Source organism: Epinephelus moara, chromosome 22, assembly GCF_006386435.1.
Source record: "Epinephelus moara isolate mb chromosome 22, YSFRI_EMoa_1.0, whole genome shotgun sequence".
NCBI classification, from domain to species: domain Eukaryota; kingdom Metazoa; phylum Chordata; class Actinopteri; order Perciformes; family Serranidae; genus Epinephelus; species Epinephelus moara.
This window is the reverse complement of record NC_065527.1, coordinates 39584600-39600802: the sequence shown is the minus strand read 5'-3', so window position 1 is coordinate 39600802 and position 16203 is coordinate 39584600. Positions and strand designations below refer to the sequence as shown.

The 16203-nt window shown below is 40.5% G+C and overlaps 3 protein-coding genes across 3 annotated transcripts; 2 read left to right on the top strand and 1 right to left on the bottom strand.

The window, feature by feature from the left end:
* Positions 1–3711: 3711 nt before the first annotated feature.
* On the top strand, positions 3712–6080 carry cldn35 (claudin 35). The gene has a single exon (XM_050034780.1). It carries the CDS (start codon positions 4941–4943, stop codon positions 5628–5630), a length of 690 nt encoding a protein of 229 aa, XP_049890737.1. The 5' UTR covers positions 3712–4940; the 3' UTR covers positions 5631–6080.
* Positions 6081–6231: 151 nt separating this feature from the next.
* Positions 6232–9713, bottom strand: c19h1orf109 (c19h1orf109 homolog (H. sapiens)). The gene is made up of 4 exons (XM_050034781.1): positions 9241–9713; positions 8009–8188; positions 7814–7932; positions 6232–7262 (listed from the first exon to the last, which is right to left on the bottom strand). The coding sequence occupies exons 1-4, from the start codon at positions 9510–9512 to the stop codon at positions 7222–7224; spliced, it is 612 nt and encodes a 203-aa protein (XP_049890738.1). The 5' UTR covers positions 9513–9713; the 3' UTR covers positions 6232–7221.
* A 55-nt stretch (positions 9714–9768) lies between these two features.
* Positions 9769–14883, top strand: cdca8 (cell division cycle associated 8). Its single transcript, XM_050034778.1, has 11 exons — positions 9769–9899; positions 10190–10282; positions 11599–11727; positions 11932–11972; positions 12121–12196; positions 12401–12468; positions 12623–12705; positions 12793–12891; positions 13440–13569; positions 13836–13922; positions 14175–14883. Exons 2-11 carry the CDS (start codon positions 10192–10194, stop codon positions 14208–14210), a joined length of 840 nt encoding a protein of 279 aa, XP_049890735.1. The 5' UTR covers positions 9769–9899; positions 10190–10191; the 3' UTR covers positions 14211–14883.
* Positions 14884–16203: the final 1320 nt, after the last annotated feature.

The window sequence follows — 16203 nt, the reverse complement described above, 5'->3', positions numbered from 1 at the left end:
TTTTTTGGGGGTAAATGTTTATTGATTTAGTGGGACTGTTTTAGGCTAGCAATATTTGTCCAGTCTCTCTAAGATGCATTTTAAAGATTCCTACACAAACGTCAGTAATTCGGGAGGTACAAGCTGTTTTCAGAGGCGAGGGGGCCCGGCTCTTTGCGTCGTGTTCAAATTCAAACGAGGTACTTTCTTCAAACGTGGACCCGTTAAAGACCGAACCCCTCTCCTCTTTGCCAGGTTACTTCAGCGAGCATCCGTTTTGTCTCCTCGTTCCTGGTTTGTACCTGTGGCCACGCCTCTTGGCGGGGGCTCTCCTGTCTCCATGGCAACTCTGCTGACCCCTCACAAATGCACTTCCTCTTTGTGAAGGGGTCCCCATGGCATCAAGGGAGCAGGATTACCTCTTTTTAACCTTTTTAAAAAAAAAAACGATCCATAACTCTGTCCGTGCCCCGATAGAGAGCATGAATTATTTTTAAATTCCTCTCACTTTGATATATTGTTATATCTTAACGGATTTGTAATTTGACATTGTGTATTGCGTATTTTAATTTTATTTTTTTTGTTTTTTCCTTTTTTTTGGTTCCTTTTTTTTCAGGGTTTGTTATAGCTCTGCTCTGTTTCTCTTTTTTTTCTTGTAGTGGTCTCTGAAGCTGTGTGTGATTGTCTCATAGCAATAGAATCATAGAATTGGAACATTCCAATTCCGTGAATGGAACGCTCCGATTCTGTGAATGAACGGAACCCTTTCTGACCAGATGTGAGAGGGCGGGGCATGTTCTGGCTCCGCCCCTATAGCAGAGGGCCATTCACTCGCTGTTATTGCTATTTTGTGACATGTTCAAATACTTTTTTTTTTTTTTTTTTTTTTTTTTTTAGCCTGCAGGGAATTCTTGTGTTAATGTGCAAAGTAATAAATTGGTATTTTATGCCTATAATGTAGCTGGTGTGTTCTCATCATTAATGACAGATGGCATCTTGCGCTATTGAAAATGGGTTTTTATAGTATCATTTACAGAGCTAGTTAACACCAAGGTGTTTATGTGCATGCATTTTGTCACTAGATGGCATTCTTTACCAAGGTAATGAGTTAACATGATTACTGAGAACAGTGAAACATTTATGATCTATCCATTGTTACCTCAATGGTCTTGTAGAACAGCTTAATGAAGATATCTTATTTTCTTACAACCTGTGATCTTGCCATGTTTTTAACCAGTCTTTAAGTGTAAAGAACAGCTACTGGGACAGTGTATGGGCCTGAGGATCTATGTCCTTTATTACACTACCCTAAAATACTTAATGTACTGTAGCTCAGGATCTAACCTGAACATGTAGAACATCAAAAAAAGTATTCATGTAGCTGGTAAGTAGTTTGGTAGCTTTAACTGTAAAAAATGTACAAGTTAGGGTTAGCCTAACCCTAACCCATTCATTTATCAACATCCTGACAGGTACAAGGGCAAAATATAGAAAGGAATGGGCTCTCCTGTGTTCCTTAATATTACATGTCTTCAGCATCCTCAGAATCAGCATCCAGCTTATTACCAAGAGTTTTGGGGCAGAACATAAACTAAAGACAAAATGAATTTATTAATAAAAGCAAGTGCTGCAAAAATCAAATGAAGAAAATTTCAATAAAAATAAGAAAGCTACTGTAAAAAAAATAAGTACCATTTATCTGAATAAGAATAAAAGCTGTGCAGTTTTTAGAAGTGATGGTGTCATCCGTCAGTTTATTAATTAATTTAGATGAGATTACAAGCACTCCGCTTATAGGTGTTTTCAATCTGGAAAAATGTACTAAGAAAAAATAAGTTTGGGGAGGGGGACTTCTGCTTTATTGACAGGGAGAGAGACGGGAACAGCAGGGGAAAGTGGAGGGAGGACATGCAGCAAAGGGCCTGGGCTGGACTCAAACATGGGCCGCTGCAGTATGGACTTATGCACTCTACCCAGAGAGCTACAGCAGTGTCCTCAAAGTAAAGACAGATTTGAGAAAGACCCTGGCAGCTGCAGCTGTGGTTCAAATCACACACAGCATATCAAGAATGTAATATGAAACAGTTAAATAAAAGATCAAGCTGCTAAAAATGGGCATTTGATTGACAGCTCTAATAAACTTTTTTTTCCCACTCAGAAATTGTATCTGAGACTTTTCAAATCTATGCGCCAAATGAAAGAATAACGTTTAGACATTTAATGTGAAGAATGATGTCATTTAATGTCCGATACAGCCTCTATAGCTCATCTTTCCATTGATAGCTATTTGCTAGAATTCAGTGAACCTTGACTGTCAAAACAAATAAGGTTCTACAGCCAATAACGTGTTTATATAGCGGTTATGATGTGTCTTTTCCTCTGTCTACCAAAATGGCACATGGCCTGACAATTTAACACACCACTGCCTGAAATTTACCTGCATTTGGCAGCTGGTGACCTCGGCAGAATACATTTTAAAAATAGTATTTTTTCTCATATTCTTCACAAATATGCATCACTACTTATAAGCAATTCTTGACTTGGTTACCCTTTACAAAAACATTTATAGATAACTTGTCAATCAATTTTCCACTTTCCCTGTGACTCTGGGTACAAAGCAGCTGTGGCTGTTGTGTCAGCTGCACCTCCCTCCCCTCCTGGTACCTCGGGTAAAAGAGGTCATGCAGTCAGCTGGTGTGACCTCTCTGGAATAAAGGCATCCAAGGAATTTTCAATATTTTTGTGTGTAAAATTTCATTAAGCAGGAAAAAAATGTACCCGCTATGTGGTAATATTTCTCTTTATTATGATGATTATAAGGCTGCATGGCATTAACTGTAGTGTAATTTCACTACATCTACATCTGTCTGTTATTCATTCAGCCATCATTGGTATTTGTCACCTTCCTTTTCTCCCCTTTGTGTATCATCCCCTCTACTCTCCCGTTTCCTGTGTCCCGGCTGGTTGTCATGGCCACCGTTACCAAGGATAGCGGAGGCTACAGAAGAAAGGAAACCTGAACCACAGATCTTGATGCCATGATATTTAATTCATCGGCACGATGGCACAACAAGGCTCAGTGTAATGCAGATGGAGCGAGAGCGGTCTTGGGTAGAAGGGAAATGTCTGGATATGGGGACAAAGAGGTGCTGTCACATCCTTCTGTTACAGCCAGGGTCTATTTGTTTCAACCTCTCGCTATTTAATTAACAATATATTGATAATGACAATAATAAGTCACTGGATATATCATCAGTCTGTTAATATGTCAGTTACAATTTTGTGATATTTGACTGAAAAAAAAAAAGATTAAAGGTGTCAGAATTCAGGGTTTTGTAACTTCCTTTGTCCAGATGACACAATCAGACAATAGACCTCTTTTAAAAACAAAAACACAAAAAAAAAACCCTGTGTATTTCTCCTGTAGCTTTTCAGCATTTTAACCTCAGTCGCTGTTAGAGAAAAAACCCTTTTGTGAAGCTTTCTCTTTCACTGCAGACAAAAAGCTAATTTTTGTGAAAGCTCCTTTAAAATACACACGAGTTTGTGCTGCACAAAGCAATACAAAGTGTGTAATTCTCATTGTCGAGGCTCCCCCACATGTTGTCTTTGTGTTAACTGATCCACCTATGGCCAGCGCTCCATCCTCGGCCATCCATCCCTCTCTCCTTTTGTTGTCTCACCCTCTTTTGCCCTCTCCCTCCCGCCCTCCCTCCTGCATTGCTGTTTTTTTTTTTTTTTCTGCCTAGGGTTCAGTGTTGCTCTCGCAGCTTGGACCGTCTACAGCAGTACTAAAGATGGGAGGCAGTGGACAGATGCTCTACTTACCCAGAAGTCTCACTATATGGCCCTGATTTGTTATTTATACCTTGTCTGGAACCAGATTGACCCATTTGGGCTACGTTGCTACCGAAGGAAGCAGTTGGGGGCAGGGTGAAGCCGAGCTGAAGTGGCCTCGTCAAGGCTTGGACCCTGGCGGCGTTTATTGTCAACAAGGAGACACTTCAGCTGGCAACAGCAGCAGCGTCTGATGACGAGGTCTGCTGGCTGCTTTTTTTGTGATTTAGAGGAACAGATTTGACGCCTGTCTTGTGCGAAGTTTGATGTGGATTCTTGGAAAAACCTGCTTGAAAAGGTGGCTGGAGTGACCTCTTTTGACTGACTCTTAAACAGCTTGGTGTCCATCTCTACAGGATGTTTGCTCCATTTATTTCAAGAGGACTGAACATTGAATTTCTGTCCAAGAAAGGGTAAAAAGCCACACCGATTTTTTTCCTGTGTAATCAAGCATCACCCTTTTCAACCTTGTCGTGACAGGATACACGCACAGCAGCATCAGTGGCCTTGAATCCGGGTATCAGGTTATATCAGTCTGATCCATCTAGGTAAGGCTACACCATACCGGGAGTGTGACACTGAAATACGCTGCAGCTCAACAATTGGCTTTCTGGATTTGAACCAGAGCTGAAGGCAAAGAAACACTTCAACCAAAAAGGGAAAAAAAAGACCTGGCTGAGATCCATTTCATCCACAAGGCCTGGAGACTGCGGAGCCTGATCGATCCTGCTACTGCGGGCTGCCACAGGTGGCTGCACAGCTATCGGCTGCTCAATAATGCATTGACTCAAACTGAGGAATGAAAAGAAGGAGAAAGTGCCTCTGATCCTCTGAAAAGGTGGATGACTGTCGAGGGAAAGCAAGTGATTACTTCTGGGCAACGGCGAATTGAGGGCACGTGGAAGTGAAAAGTGAGCAGATGTTGAAGAGGAAAAGAAAAAGAGAAGAAAATGGATGCTGATAAAGTGGCATTGGGGCAAAGACCATAGGAAGCCTGACAGGAAGGGAACAAGTGAACAGAAGGACTTTTAAGGCAACGAACAAGGAAAACAAACAAGGCAACTTTTACAGACAAAGGTGAACCAGTAATCCATCAGACATTGGTCTAAAACAGTGCTGTCATCATGGTGAACACTGGCATGCAGCTGATCAGCTTCACCTGTGCGGTGACTGGCTGGATCATGGCGATCGCCGTCACGGCCTTGCCTCAGTGGAAGGTCTCAGCCTTCATCGGCAGCAACATTCTGACCTCAGAGATCAAGTGGGAAGGCATCTGGATGAACTGTATCTACCAGACCACTGGCCACATGCAGTGTAAGACATACGACTCCATGCTGGCCTTGCCTCCAGACATCCAGGCGGCCCGCGCCCTCATGTGTCTGGCCATCTTCATGGGCTGGCTGTCCTGCACCGTGTCCTGCTGCGGCATGAAGTGCACCACCTGTGCCGGCGACGACCGCCGGGCCAAGGCGGGCATTGCACTCTCAGGCGGGGTTCTCTTCATTCTGACAGGTCTGTGCGTGCTGATTCCAGTTTCCTGGACTGCCAACACCGTGGTCCAGGATTTCTACAACCCCAATGTGCCGCTGATGCACAAAAGAGAGCTGGGGCAGGCTATTTATCTGGGCTGGGCGTCTGCGGTTATTCTCATGATCAGCGGAGCTGTGTTGAGCAGCACCTGCCCCCTCATGGAGAGGGGCGGCAGGTACCGCAGGGGCTACATAGGCCGAAGCTTTGCTAATTCACCTGCTTCAGCGCCAGATCCCCCGAAACCTATCACGTCTAACAGTGTACCATTAAAGGAGTATGTGTAGGAAGAGGAGGAAGGAACAGCAGCAGGTGGAGACGAAGGCGGTTAAACTCTGGTTCTTTCCTACATTTACCTTCTCAAGGTTTAAGTCTGTGAATTTTAAGCTATAAATTTAAATATATATTTATTAATATATTCACCTTATATATTTTTTGTATATCTCTTTGTAATGTTTAACTTGTCTTTGGTACTTTGACTTTTGTTTGAAGTTTTACTGCACTGTGATTCATGGTAGTGCCTGAAAAAAGCCCATTGCCTATATTGTCAAATCAAAAAGGATGACTGTTATGATGGCTTTAATGATGGCTCATGTTGTGAAGATTGCGGTGATTTCTTAAGCAGTTATTCTCTGACAGTGTCATTACCTCTCTATTTGTCACATAAAGCCTCTGACTGAGTGTGCCTACACTGGAAGTGTGAAATAAAACAAGCTTCTTACAGCGTGCTTCTCTAACTATGTTTTGCAGTGGTCTTTATCCTTGTGTGAGTGCAGATTTGTTTGTTTGTTTGTTCGAGCCATTTTGACATCACAGACAACAATACTGTCAGTCAAGTATAATATCACACTACAGGGTCCTTTCGTGGAAAAAAAGTCAATGTTGTAATTTCCTCTTCATCTTTAATAACCATACAAAGTCTGGTCCATGCACACTCTTCTCATCCGAGACAGGGCTCAAAACACCACGTGCATATCGACATTAGCGCATGTCAAATGTGAGCTGTATACGTAATTCTCAGCTCTACATGCACTGGTACACATACCACGGTTCAGAAAACACGTTGCACAGGGCACATACTGTAAGACTCTTGCAACTGACACTTTTCACGAGCTGTCATGCCACACGTTCATTTTCTCATGCAATGAAAAACAAATTTACAACTGACAATACTGTGACGCAAAAAAAGGACACTGACAGCACACAGACAGACAAGAAAGAGCTGCAGTGCAACAGCAGCAGCATATAAAACACTGCAGTTAAACCAGCTACTGTTGTATTTCTTTCAATTTTAAAACTCTCATAAATTAAATGAATAAATCTTCCTTCAGAGGTTTGCTGAAATTTTCAGTGCAGTCCTATTCAGGATGACCCTGACTATGGCCATGTATAAATTGTATTTATTTTATAGTTAGTTATTTTACGGTACAGTTTTTGAGAAAACTAAAAGGTTAAGTCAGCTCAAATTACATTATAAAACATCGTCATACTTGAACTGTCACAAAAAAAGAAAATGTTGCAGCAGTCCACAATGGATTTCTTTCTATGGATCCAGCAGTTGCCATGGCAGACGTGTTGGGAAAGAAGATTAATACACCCAGTGGTGCAGTAAGAAAAAATTGGGTGCCGGTAAAAAAAAAATTGGTGCATGTAATTTTAAAAGTTACACACATCAGTGCACTGAAAAAAAAAACTTTTTAGCCTGCAAGAACATGTCCAGGTACATTTATATGATCCAGTCCTTTACCGTCTATCTGAGGTATACATGTATGTTTTCTCAGTACTCGTTTCACAATCCCAGTCTTGTCTTCCAGCATGTTTGGGAAACCGTCTGATTCAGAGGGTGGTCAGAGTCCCTCCATGTTGCTTCTGCTCTCGTCATTGGCACTCAATAAAGAATGACACTTTGCAAAGTATATCTGAAAGAAGACAGAGACATAATTAGTTGACCTGCAAATCTTCATCACCCCCACTACTATCACTGACCGCAAATAAAACAACAGCTATTAGAGATTTGGCTGAGTGCTGGTCTCGAGTCAGCTTGTACTAAAGCATAAATTATGTATATTGACATTAGACCAAATCAAATGGCTTTCCCAGGGTAGGTAAAAAAGTTTTCCTGTTCTTTTTAAAACATTTTTTACATTTACTGATCCCAGAGTCCTCTTATCGGTCATTAAAAGTTATATTAAAAAAAAAAATAAAAATCTGAAAACTCAATAAAGTGTAACCAGAAAAGGGTCTTACCTAAAAGTCATGACTTCATATTTACATGTCAAAAACTGCTATTTTGGGCATTTCTAAAAAAGATTTATGATTCTAAACAAAAGGATGTTGCTGTCAAACTTCATGTTGCGGCTTAAAAAATATCTATACATAACTTTACAAGAGAATCATCTATATATGATTAATTAGTTATTATATGCACAGAGCAGACTACACTGACATCATCAACATTAAGACACTTTACCTGTGATGTGGTCTTCTGTACTGGGAGACTCCAAGTATTTCCATCTTTTGGGAGCAGATTCTAAAAGAGAGAGATCATCTGGTCTCAGAGTCTGCAGCAGAGTCTTCCTCCTCAGAAATCTGAACACGTGAGTTAAAGAGAAAAAAAGCCCCAGAACATAATATAACCCAATGCACACATGAACAGAAAAGATACTGTTGTCGATAGTGACGCTCAGCATCCTGCAGCCACTCCAGCATGTCGGAGACTGAGGGGGTGGTGGCCGAGCGCTCGGTGACAGTGAGCAGATCCAGACTGTCTGCGTTCTGCTCGTACAGCTGGAAGACCGCAGAGACCTGGTTACTGATAGAATCTCTGACAGACTGGAGAGAACACCTGAAAGATAGATAGTATAGGCGCCACTGTCAAAATCCAAAATCTAGCTGTAAATTCACTCCAAATAAATGTATCTAATAAAAATAATTTAAAAAACTGGCACATAGGGGTGCTGTTTTTTATGGGGCTCTGGGCAGAATATAAAGAGGTTGCCATGAAGACCCTTGTCCATCACGTGCACTGAACTTGCACATGGCATGGTAATGAAAGGCAACAAGATTGGTCACAGGTCAAAAAGAGTGTAAAGAATAAGCAGCAGTGCAGATATCTAAAAGTGGCTGATGGTATGCCACTCTTGTTTTAGTGGCATATGCCGGTTCAGAGGCACTTACAAATGCTATGTCGCTCATGTTTTGTGTCATAGATACAACCTCCCACTGGCATAGGTGTAGATTTCAGGGGGGATGCTGCAGATGCATCCTCATTTCTATTTAAAACGTACACTTACCCCCAGAATAAAAACATGAAAGTAGCAGAGGACTTTTATTTTGACCAAGAAAGGCACAAATTAGTGCAGAAAACACCCACACCCTTGCATATACTTACTCTTACTGACATAAACTACATAAGGTCATGACAGGTTGCTACTTTTACAGTTTCAGAAGAGTGGTACCTGCATGTAAAACACGAGTGACAGATTTTTTGTGAATGCTGTAAACCAGTAAAATGGCAGCAGCATATGAATAATCAGTCAGAGTCAGCATATACCACTGAAAACAGGATGTCTGACTTTGTACCCTTTACTATCTGGCATTAAATCAAACGTTAAGTATTTAAAACTCATCAAATTAAACTAATTTAAGTTTTGAGAAAAGCAATAAAAGAGAGGCATGTTTCAATCTTGGTCACATGGATGATGCTGGGGATCAGTTGAGGCCCATAGCTCATATTTGCCCTGAGCCCCTCTAACAGGTGGAGCTGGCCCTGCATTGCTGCTGTTATAATAACTGATTATTAATCTACCATATCAGCTACATGCCAAAAAGTCTAACTCCCTGTGCTCCATCCCTGCATTCTTATTTTGTGTTGCAACTCTTTACCCAGCTACTTACATCTTCTCATTGAGTTTGCCAAGCACTGTATCCGTAGCTTGCGAGAGCTTGAAACGCAGCCGCTCCCCCAGGTCAGGGAAGTCTCTGAGCGGTGTGCTGGAGATTTGGACGTTGGAAAGCGCTCGTGACTGCTCCGCCAAGTTCCCGAGAGACACCATGAGAGGGCTGCACTCGGCCAACACACTCGTCCATACTTTCTGATTGTTCTCAAGACTCTGGAAGCTTTTCCTCAGGGCTTGGTGAAGTGACAGAACCGGTGCAGGTTTGGACATTTCAGGTGTTGATTTTAGACATTAGTTGACCACGAACTCAAAGCCGCGTGTGTGTGATAAACGGATCTTTAAGGTAAAACTATTTCAATCCGTTTTGGTGTAACTGACTCCTTTAATACGATGTCTGTCAGCCTTTAAAGTGTAGTAATTTCATGTGCTAACAACATCACATTTCTACCATGTTGCCTGAACGTACTTCCGCCCTCCTGATGTAAACACTGACGTTTGGTGCTACGATTGGTCGAGAACTATTTTTTATGATGCAGAGCAAATGCGCGTTCTAATTGGTCGAGTCAACGTCTGGTCCCTCCCCGCGCGGATATTTGAAAACGGCTTTGTGAAGACGGGAGATAGTGTCGACTCTCCGACGAAGAAAAACGTAATTAGGTAAGTAACTGTTTATAAAATATGTGTCACCGTGGTACAAACGAATTATTTTTGTTTTATTAAATGTGTGTGCATGTGAAGGAGACTGACAATGAAGCACGTCAGCCAAATTGCGACCGAACAAATGACGTTAGCATTAACTGCTGCTAGCTGCTAACGTTAGTTAGCTTATCGCATGTCGGCAGTTTCTTTTTAAAATGTCGGACGCAGTTATATCCTACACAAAACAAACTGTCTCGTATGTTCAGCTGTGGATAAACTGACGTATTTCTCGCTGCCCATCCATGCAGACATGGCTCCCAGGAAGAGGACGACGAAACAACGGAAAAACAACCCAAAGACGGCCAAGCTGGAAGCTTTTCTGGAGGATTTCGACAGCGAAGGTGAATAGAGTTCACCTATTTTTTCGCTACAGTGCCCTCTGGTTACACTTTGTGAATAAGTGCCCAGTAAAGTGTACTGTATACAGATGTTTGTTGTTGTTTTACTCTTGTTTCATTTTATTCATTTTTCTGAAGAAGCAACCACACAAACCATAATGGACAGGTCCTTAAAGGATAAAAAAAATGACCAAAATGAAATAAGGCACTGCACTTACACAATGAGAGACACATCATAATGAAATTAAAAGGTACTTCTTGTATACATGGATCCAATTCATGCCCAGTGTCCCCAGTTGTCCACAGTTATTATTAAATCCATACTATATTTAGCTCCCAGAGATTCCAGTCTTCAATTTCTGGAGAAAAAGATGAGTCCTTCCATCAATCAAGTGTCCTACTTTCATCTGAGTCAAAACCTCTGAGATCAGATATAGAAGTAGAAGAAAGGCCATCCATAAATGGCTTGTTTGACTTGAGTAGAAATGACCACCAATCCCAGGCAGGCTTACTGTATATTGCTGTGTACACTACCCTTAGGACCATACCATGGTTTGGTATGCAGATTACATAATGTTATATTATTACAGAGTCTGACAGAATTTATGGGGCGATACAGATATTGACACTGGACACTAGACACTGGTTGAACATACACAAACACAATATACCATTATAACATTGTTAGCAATGAATTGTGACAAGATATGTACTGAGCCGGACAAATAAAGCAGTATCCTCTGTTCGACAAACTGTAATAGCAATAGTGTCTCCACTGACCTTTTGTACTGCAATTTTTTTGTAATTTACTGGTCAACATATGCTCAAACTGATAAATCTGTAATCAGCAGAAATCAGGTTATAGTATCAAGTAAATTTTTTATTGGATTATTATTACTAATTAAGACTGGGCAACATGGATAAAATAAAATCAAATATTGCAATATTTTTGACCATTTGCCTTGATACATATTGATATTGCGTGACAATGTAGGGTTAAATATTGCTGCTTTTAAAAAAACTTCACACAGTGAGATTTTTTTTTATAGATAATCATCAGTACTGTGCATATAATGCCTAAGTGGGTAAAGACAAATAACAATAGAACAGCTGGTAAGTTCAGAAAATTACATCACGTTACTGTAATGCTGCCAGGAAAAGGCAACACTTAAGATATTACCCTGTGTTAAATCTGAGACAATATCTAGTCTCATATCATAATGTCAATATATTGTCCGGTCTTGCCAGTAATGCATCATCATGAAAGGGCCATAAACTACTGGGTAGTGTGATCTAAAACTCTTGCTCTGTTTTGACAGTGAAGACCAGAGTTGGACAGCTGAAAGAGAGGATCAACCAGTTGCTGAAAGATGTTGACAACAGCTACAACATGGCAGTAATTAAGCTCCCCAAGGCTGTCAGGCAAATGGCCTGGCTGGAACATTTAAGTGAGTGAACACAATCATTCTCAGAATAATGAAACCCAAATCCCAATTCTGTGAAGGTTGTTTGAAGAAATGTTGCAGTTGGGCCACAGAGACTTGTTCCTTGTTACACAGAGTCTGTTACTTGTAAAACAGTTGATCTGCACTGGCGCTATGCATATTGTTATCCCTTTTAAACATCATCAAATCCCCCCTCTCTTTCTGTAGAGTCTGAGAAACCAAAGTCACCAGAGGTGGATAATGTAAAGGTGAGTTGATTATCTTTCTCATAATGTCATGTTGTCTGTTATGATTCACAGTGTGTCACAAGTGTCAGAATCTCTTGGCTTGTGCAGGCACACATACTGTGCTGTACTAAACACTCATTAAGTTCTCGATCGACGTGTCTGTTAACAGAGACAAGAGGAAGCTGCTATCGTTGACAGCGTTGTGGCTGAGGACCACGCAGTCCTTCTGAAATCAGTCAAGAAAAGTATGTTAAAACTACTTTTTGTATTTTCTTTCTGAGTATTTTTTAACCAAACAAGTATATTGAAGCACTAATGCCGATTCTACGTGGCATCGGCTGAACAAATTTTTTCAATTTGGACAAGAATTTTATCTTTAAAAAGCTAAAATTTATCAAAATTAATCAACTTTTGAAGTGGATTTCATCCCTGTTTATTTTGTCTCATAGCAACAAAGAAAAAAGGTGGAGCCAAATCCGGTCCAGAGGATGAAAACACCCCGAGCACAACAAGGAAGGTAATGGCCGATTTTAATTCACACATGCATTAGAGGAAGAAAACACGGCTGAAGAGTTTGAGAGCATTATTGAATAAACAGAGAAGATGACTGCCATGTAATGTCATTAATGTACTTTCACTTTATGTTGTTTAACTGCTTGTTCCTAATTCAGGGGAAAGCAACAAGGAAGCCCCCGACTACATCAAAAAGAGCAAAGGCGCTGGCAGTCAACAAGCAGAACACCTCCATCAGACGGTGCGACCTTTTTTTCTTTAGCGTTTTGTACACCTTAAGTTCAGTAGCCCAGTGATGTCGTACTAACGTGTCTCTATCTGGATTCAGATCGACCAGAAAGCCACTGGTCACTCCTGCCAGGAGTGTGCTGGATTCTTCTTTGATGATGGGCCCCACTCCCCTCATCACTCCGCGTTTTGACCCAAGGTGAGTAGCCATTATAGTCACTGTGGCACTATGCTAGTTATTCTGTTAAATTATAGCCACCATTCTCCCTGTTTGTGGAACAAAGGATGGCTGGAGAAGGATTGCCTAGTTGTTGAGGTTAAACTACACCACCCAAATAGAGTGAATAAGAACCTGGCAGCAACATGTGAAACTGTTAAATTGCAAGCAAGAGAATGTTTAACCCAGCAGTGTACTACTTAAATCTGTGTGTGCCTTTATGTGCTATATTCAGTATTTAACACTGAGGCAGAAATTCCTGTACACTTATTACATCAAATCTCTGATTGATCTTTAAAGCACTTGCTCCTTTGCTTTTATAGATCTGATCTGCAAGTGGATTTAGCATCGTTATGTGTTACACATTATGTGGGCACTGGAGACTTGTTCTCACAGCTATCTCGCTCATTTGAAACACTGCTGTAATGGAGCACCTAGTGCAGTTTTTACTCTCTTGGATCCTCTTAAATCAGAAGACATTGCACACGGGGGGGTTCATAATACTCACCATTCAATCTAAATTTCCTCAGGCTTCCCAAGACCCCCGCCGTGAGGATTCCCCGCCACAAAGAGAGGGTTTATAGCATTTCAGTCAACGGCTCTCCCATTGCAGCAGGGAATGAGGATATTGTCATCAATGTCCCCATCGGAAATGGAGAGGTGAGTGTTCGGTCCGCTGGGCTCAGACTTCTGGAGCCTACAGGACAGCGTTTTATTCAGATAACAAAATCTATTACAGTAAGAATCTTAATTCTTACTGTAATATTACTCCATGAAATGATAGTACTACGGAACTTCAAGTATTTCTGTCTCGTCTCTGTTTGTTAGACCTATATTTATTTTAACACCACTGTGAATAACTTATTATATGACCTCTGACCTGCAGGTAATTAACCAAACAAATGTCTTGTAATGTTTCGATCCAGAGCATTCAGCTACTGGCCAGTCAGATGGACTCAGTGGACCTGTCTCTACTGGATGACACCGCTCTGAAGAGCATTCGGCTGCTGCAGGTATATTACTCACTGCTGGAGTGTCACTGTGGATCTGTTTTGCTTTAACATAAATGAATATTTTTGATAACAGGGGTTTTCTCTCTTTCATTCTCACAAAACTTCCTGTCTACACAAGTTCTGTTATAAAATAATCAGATGAAAACAGAAACATTTTTGAAAAGTTGATTCATTTCTTTAGGTGTGAAATATTTGCATATGCTTTTACTCTTTTAATTGTGTGGTTTTTTTTTTCCTTCTTCTTCTTGACAGAATCGCCTTACAACCCTGTGTGCAACATCAGAGTGACCTGACTGCCTGCTGTTTACTTGTAAATTACTTTTAAGAACATTTATCTTTATTTCATAGCTTTGCGTCCTCTCCTCTGGCATGGTTTGATTTTTTTTTTTCTTTTTTGGCTGAAAGGAGAGATTTTCAAAGGTGTGACATACACGGGTTTTGTCAGTACTTTGTTTTACATAGTAGATCATAGTTTTCTTTAAATCCAACACATTCGCTTGAATTCAGTCAGTAAATGAAAGCTGTCAAAGGTATAAATGTTGGTTAAAATGTGCTTTTATACCATTTACTACTACTTCATTCATTAATCTTTGTGAGAGAGTCTAGTTAACTGCCTTACTTATTTCACCTTTCTCTTTTATGTGGGTATTACCTCCTGCTTTTGGAGCATTAGGCTTAATCTTTGTGGGAATTCTGCCTAATGTTTGTCTCATTCAAGTGCTTTTCCGGGCATTTATTCCCGTTGTTGAGTCAAACTTGTAAAGTTGTCCTGCAAGCCTTGTAAGACAGTTACTTGACAAATATGTACTGTGCAAATATGATTTTACTGTTCATTCTTTGATTGTAAGTACACTCTAACCATACATTTTTGTGTCTTTCACTTTGTCCTTGTTGAATCAACAATCCTCCATGTACATAGGTCACTCTTTGTCTGCAAGACTGATAAAGGATTTCTACCACAGCTCTTAATTTGTCTGATATGGTTTATATGGAATTTCTATATGTTGGTTAATAAGGGTGTGGATGGGTAGGTTGGTAGGGGGTCTGCAGGTCCTTTAAAAAGTCTAAAAAAATTCAGTTTCATAAATATGAGGCCTTTTGATTTTTACTGGGAATTTTAAAAGCACAACAACTTAAAGGAGCATCATGACAGAAAATCACACTGCAGACAAACCTACTCATCCACCCTCCATCTTCACGGTTTAAATTCACATTGTTTCCCTCAAAGGTGAACCATCAACCCTTCCAAGTTTTAAGGTCTTAATAATTGCCACAAATCTTTTATCTAATTGATCCATCTTTTACCTTATTTATGGCAAAATGTGTCAAGCTCTTTTGCATTAAAGTCCACATTTCTGATTCAAATTTTTAAACCTACCATTGTCTAATAATATTCCCACATAAAACCTTCCTCTGCATGGGACTGCTTTTACTTGCCTGCAATGCTTGAATAAGAAAGATGATTTGTCCAAAAGTCAGTCTTAAATTGTGTTAAAAACATCTTGAAAATGTCATAAGAAGTATTAAATTAAAATTAAAGTGTCTGATACCTGTAGACATCCTGCCTGATCACAAGAAATCAATCCAGGTGATGATTCAAAATGATCCTATAAATACGTGTTAGTAGAATTTACTGCTTAAGTTTTGCTTTTAGAGCTGTACCTTTTCACTGTGACCACTAGGTGTCAGCATTACACCAGAGAATTTTTCCTTTTCAGTGTAGTCAGAGCACCTCTCTTCAGCGTAAGCTATCTTTTCCCAGTTATAACCTGTCCTCAGTATTAAAGCTGTGGGCATAACATCAAAAGCTGATGTAAAACCTGTGTTATTATTTTGCCTCCTCTGCATCATTCACAACCTTTGTTTTCACTCAACAACCTGCAGTCCTATATTGTAGTTTTTGTATTTGAATAGTCCGATGCACATCATTACATGTTTACAGGTAAACAAAATCACTGCTTTCTTGTGCTACACTGCTGAGCTTTTAGTTCTGGCAGACAGGTTGATAAATTAAAGTGTCTCTACAGAGTTGGTTCCGCTGCATTTGTGCGTAATTTTCCTCTTTAGCTTAAACTCTTGCTTCTGCTTATGTAAGAACTTCCTCTTGTCCTTTCACGACTTTGTTTACACAGAGGGACATTAGTGGATCACGTGACGTGCTGTTGGCAGGAAGTGGCAGCCTGTCCTGCTGCTGGCAAAGAAACCTGCACTCTGACCTTCGGGGACATCATAACGCTGCCAATTAGAAGCTTGTTAAGCTTCGTTAGGCCTGATGAGCTCG

Excerpts from the sequence above, each read along its gene's own strand:
- cldn35 (XM_050034780.1), top strand. The coding sequence starts at position 4,941 with ATGGTGAACACTGGCATGCAGCTGATCAGCTTCACCTGTGCGGTGACT.
- c19h1orf109 (XM_050034781.1), bottom strand. The coding sequence starts at position 9,512 with ATGTCCAAACCTGCACCGGTTCTGTCACTTCACCAAGCCCTGAGGAAA. Across the intron at positions 7,933-8,008 it reads GAGCGTCACTATCGACAACA|ATTTCTGAGGAGGAAGACTC; the intron begins GTATCTTTTCTG and ends TCACGTGTTCAG. Across the intron at positions 7,263-7,813 it reads TACAGAAGACCACATCACAG|ATATACTTTGCAAAGTGTCA; the intron begins GTAAAGTGTCTT and ends GTCTTCTTTCAG.
- cdca8 (XM_050034778.1), top strand. The coding sequence starts at position 10,192 with ATGGCTCCCAGGAAGAGGACGACGAAACAACGGAAAAACAACCCAAAG. Across the intron at positions 12,197-12,400 it reads TCTGAAATCAGTCAAGAAAA|CAACAAAGAAAAAAGGTGGA; the intron begins GTATGTTAAAAC and ends TTTGTCTCATAG. Across the intron at positions 13,570-13,835 it reads TCCCCATCGGAAATGGAGAG|AGCATTCAGCTACTGGCCAG; the intron begins GTGAGTGTTCGG and ends GTTTCGATCCAG.